Source organism: Eschrichtius robustus, chromosome X (genome assembly GCF_028021215.1).
Source record: "Eschrichtius robustus isolate mEscRob2 chromosome X, mEscRob2.pri, whole genome shotgun sequence".
Taxonomy (NCBI): Eukaryota; Metazoa; Chordata; class Mammalia; order Artiodactyla; family Eschrichtiidae; genus Eschrichtius; species Eschrichtius robustus.
In genome coordinates, this window is record NC_090845.1 from 82,601,320 (window position 1) to 82,605,905 (window position 4,586).

Sequence of the window (4,586 nt, forward strand, 5' to 3'; positions counted from 1 at the left end):
GGAAAGGGAGGACGTGCCAATGTGGCCTGGCAGAGCACACACAGGACCCAGACCTGGGACACTCCGCTGGCTTGACTGCAGGGATGGTAGCAGAGGCTGGCCCAGAGTCCCCACCACAGGATGCCAGAGATACTGTTCTGGAAAAGGCTCTGACGTGGAGCAGCGCCCCGCCCCGGCCCCCTACCCCTACCCCTACCCCTCCAGAGAGAAGGCAGAACACAGAACACAGAATATGAGAGGTACTTTAATTGGAAACTGCTGTGAAACTGGGGCGGGGCGGGGGCAAAACAAGGGGGAGAGGAAGCCCTAGCTGAGGCAGAACAGGAGGGAACGAGCTTGGCCACAGCTCCCGGGCCCCAAAGGTACCAGCTGCTCCTCTTGCAGGAAGACGCTGGGCTCAACCTGTGAAACAGCGGAGTCAGGGAAGAGCCTCAAGCCAGGGCCAGCCCCCAGCCCTGCTCAACAGCCAGGACTGTGGGAAGGGGTACGGTGTGTGTAACACTCACTTCAAAGGGTCTGGAACTTGTCAGCCAGGTACTGCATGGCGGCTGCAACAGGGACAGGCATTAGCAGGCGCTCCAGACAGAGGGATATAGAAGCCCGTCCCCCTATCCCCGTGAGGAACCGCCTAGCCCTGCAACCTGAAACCCCCTCCAGACCCGATGCAAAGAGCTCTGGGCCTGATCACTCCCCACCACCCAAATTGAATGTGGAACCGGTTCCTAAAGGGAAACAAAATGTGCCAGCAGCTCTCATGCTGTGGGCCGTGCCACAACCAGTCAGAACTCGTCACACAAACAAACAAACAAACAATCCAACAAGAACCTTAGAAGCCACACCAAGCAGCAGTTCAAGGAAAAAATCAACGAGGCATCTCTAAAAGTCCTATCAGAAGGAGATTCCCTAGGACTGGTCTGGTTGGCAAAGTGTGCATGCAGTCCAGACAGTACTTTGCTACTTGTACACACGCCCAGCTGTACATGCACAGCCGGCTCCAGGGCCAGGCCTGCTAGGTTCTCCTCCCCACAGGGATGTTGGTCCCTGCGAGGCCGACTGCACCTGCAGCCCACCCCCACCCCAGGTGCCCACCTGGGTTCCGCACTAAGACACCGCTCTCTGTCCCTGGTTCCTCATACCAAGTTGCTCCTTAAGGTCGTCTATTTCTCTCTGTAGCACGAGACACTAGGCCAGCAGACACAGGAGGAAGAGAAATGATCAGTATACTCTGGCCTCCTCTCTCCTCCACCTTCTCCTCTCTCCAGGGCCCTCCATCCCAAAGCCGGGTGGCTAGACTGGCAAGGGCTCCTCAGTGGAAAGGAGGTGGGCTCCCTCCGTGGGGTACGCGATGGGGGCCCCACACATGTCAGTTGAACTTGGACCCAGATCCCGCCCTCGAGTTTGGGCCTGCATTTCCAGGAGCCAGAGGAAGCATTACCCAAGGACAGCCCGGCGTTCCCAGTGGCTGCTGCTGCCTTTCCGGTCTTGGGGGATGGTCAAGTGGCTCCCGGTCACCTGAGAGGGAAAGGACACACAATCCAGCTTCCCAGGCTCCCAGTGAGGTGGAAAGGGCCAAGCGGGGTCTAACGTGAGGTGAGGCAGCACCACCCTCCGCTGGCAACAAGCCGCCCCTGCTCTGCCCAGCAGCCCGAACCTTCTCTCTGGGCCTGCCTCCCCTGTTCCCCGGGGGCAGCCATTTCGCCACCGCGGTCCCCAAAGACTGTGGCTCTGGATTCGACCCTCCCAGAGCTGCAGCCACAGCCAGCACGTGGGAGAGCAATGTGGGCGAACAGGACTTAACAGAAAAGGCTGTTCCCCTGCAAGTCTACACCTGGAGGAGCTGTTTGGGGCACTGCCACCGATCACCCCGGCCGCACAAACCCCACACAGAGGATGTGGCGGCTCAAGGCCAGCCCTGCCAGCACCCCGTCTCCTGTGGGAGAAGCTGCCTGGGAGCAAGGCTGTGCCCCCAGCAGAGACAGAGCCAGAGGTTTCTGTCCTCAACCCCTCTCCCCTCCCCTCATATCAAACCCACGACACTCACCTGAGGGGACAGGCCCCCTGGGCATGACTTCTCCTGGGTTCAGGGCCAAGGGCTCTGAGTTTCCTGGATCTTGGGGGCCTCTGGTGTTGAGGTCGCCACTGCTGGCTTTTCCACGATGCATGCGTGGAAAAGATGTGCCTGGCCTGTAACCTGGCAGCTGAAACAAGAATTTCTCACCGATTTGGACTAAGGATGTGTGTCTGTGTGTGTGTCTGTGTGTGTGTGTGTGTGTGTGTGTGTGTGTGTGTGTATGTGTGTGTGTCTGTGAGACAGAGAGAGAGAGAGAGAGAGAGAGAGAGAGAGAGAGAGAGAGAGAGAGAGAGTGAGTTGTGTGATTCGGGGCCGGGGTGAGGCAGGGAATTGGGAAGGGAATTGAAAGGCTGATCTCATTAGCACTTTCTCCCTCAGTCAGCCCCAGGCCAGCAGGCAGAGCTGATCTAGGGACAACAGTGGGGCACTGAGAAAGCCCAGGTCCCCTGCAAGGAAGGTCTGGGGAACAGCTAGGAAGTAGGATTCAGGAAGCTGGTGAGTCTAAATACTGAGGCTTTTCGGGGAAGCTTTTAAGGGATCCCCCGACCCAATTCAGCTACCAGCCCTCCCTTCCGTCCCAGCCCCAGTCTCGCAGAGGAGGCTGGAAACAGGCCAAGGGTGGAGAACCGGGCCCAGCACACCCGAAGTGCTACCTTAATGTTTGTCCCTAGTAAAAGGAGCCCGATCTGGCATCCTAATGACCCAGTGACCGAGGGGCACCCAATGACGACCCCTGAGGGATGGACAGAGGCAGCATGGGTGAAGACGTGTGTCCTGGGGGCGGTTGGAGCGGGGGTGGGGGAAGAGTGGGGAGAGAGGAGGAGCATGGCCTACTCACTTGGCCCTTTGCGGCTGGGTCTCTATTTGGGTCCTTATCTTCTCCCGCCACCGCCTCAGACTCCCTTGCCCGCCTGGCCACGGATTTCTTCCCAGCGCCGGTGTGCTTGGACTGTTCGGTTCCCAAAGGGACCAAGGTATACCTCTTGGATCTCCCAAGCAGCGGAATACCAGAGATTGGGGGCAAGGTGGCCGGTTCCAGGGCAGTTGCCGAGATTCGCTCTCCCCCGGAAGGGAAGGTTGTCCCCAGGGCAAGTTTGGAGGCTCCCCTGAGGGATTTCTTCTCCTGGGCCCCCTTCTTCCTAGGAGTGACCCGCGGCAGGCCACCTGCAGCAGCAGCAGCAGCAGCAGCTCCCGGGTAGCTGGACCTGCTGCCCCCCTTCCCCCAGAGCACGCTCCGCATTTTCTTAGGGGAAGAGATGCCCTGCTCTCCCACGTCCTGCGTTTCCACAACCGAAGTGAGTCCTCGCGGAGCCGAGGACAGGGAAGAGCCTGGCACGTGAAGGAAATTCTCCCTGACTTGGAAATTCGAGTGTCTGGGAGTGTCCCCGGGATCCTCGGGTGTGCTGGGCTCGGCCTGGCCTCCTCCTCTGGGGTAAGTGCTCACCGTCATCAGCTGTGTCTCACTGAACTCATCTGAGGACTCGGGGTCGGACAGCAGCCAGGCCAGGCCTTCCTCGGGGAGCCGCTGGCGATCCGCAGCCACGTTCAACCTACGCTTAGGGCCTCTCTTAGGGTTCCCCCAGGCCCGGCCCGCTTCGGGCCCACCGAGGTGGAGAGGGCGGGCCGGAGCCGGCGGCGCTTCCCCACAGCTCTGGTCGGGCGCTCCTCGACCGCCGGGACCCGCCTCGAGGCCGGCCCACACGGCGGACACTTCGAAGGCGGCGCAGCTCTCCAGGGACGGGTGTCTGCGGACGCCCAGCACGTCCCACCCGGCCAGCTGCAGCAAGATGGCCGCCGCAGACTCCTCGTCCAGGTGCACGAGGTCCCTCGTGTCGTCAGCCGGGGAGCCAGGTCGGCCTTCGGGGCCGCACGGCACCGGCCCTCCCGCTTCCAGCATCTCCCGCTCCGACTGGAAGCCCTCGGGGTCCGGGAAGCCGCCCCCGCCCTCGCCGCTCCGCGGCTCCCCGGGCTCGGGGCCTGGGTCGGGTCCCCACGGGACTGCGGGGCCGGCCGGGCCGACGCCGGCCCGCTCCCCGCCCTCTGGGCCGAAACCCGTTCCCCACACCCACACAGACGCCTCATCGGGGGAGCTCATGTCGCGACCCTGGCGGCGCCGGAACCGGGGCGACGGTCGATGGCCCGAGTCGCGGTCGCGGTCGCGGTCACCGCGGGTGAGGCGGGCGGCGCTCAGAGGGCAGCGGCAGCCCCCTCACGCGCCGCACGAGCTCGCCTCAGACGAGACGACGCGCGGCTTCCAGCGCGCCTCCCACACCCGCGCCGCGGCCTCCTCATTGGTCCGGGCCCCGCCAACCAGCGGGCGCCTTGTTCGCCTGCCGCCTCGAGGCCTAACCAATGGGGTCGAGGGCCTCTGGTTTGCCCCCAAGCCTGTGGGCGGTCCGGGCAGTGGGCTGGCGAAGGGGATGGTGGGAGTGCCTCCCTCTGTCAAGCCTCTCGGCCCGCCTCCTCCTGTCCCGCCTCCCCTTTCCAGTTAGAGTCACAGCTCCGAGCCTCCGTC

The 4,586-nt window shown here is 62.7% G+C and overlaps 1 protein-coding gene across 1 annotated transcript; it reads right to left on the minus strand.

Moving 5' to 3' along the window:
• Positions 1–507: 507 nt before the first annotated feature.
• On the minus strand, positions 508–4,166 carry LOC137756792 (uncharacterized protein CXorf49 homolog). The gene is made up of 5 exons (XM_068533320.1): positions 2,910–4,166; positions 2,042–2,198; positions 1,436–1,512; positions 1,137–1,182; positions 508–548 (listed from the first exon to the last, which is right to left on the minus strand). Exons 1-5 carry the CDS (start codon positions 4,164–4,166, stop codon positions 508–510), a joined length of 1,578 nt encoding a protein of 525 aa, XP_068389421.1.
• Positions 4,167–4,586: the final 420 nt, after the last annotated feature.

Coding starts and splice junctions, on each gene's coding strand:
- LOC137756792 (XM_068533320.1), bottom strand. CDS start 4,166: ATGAGCTCCCCCGATGAGGCGTCTGTGTGGGTGTGGGGAACGGGTTTC. Junction 1,513..2,041: donor CAGGGGGCCTGTCCCCTCAG/GTGAGTGTCGTG, acceptor TTTCCCTCTCAG/GTGACCGGGAGCCACTTGAC. Junction 549..1,136: donor CGACCTTAAGGAGCAACTTG/GTATGAGGAACC, acceptor TCCCTGTTGCAG/CCGCCATGCAGTACCTGGCT.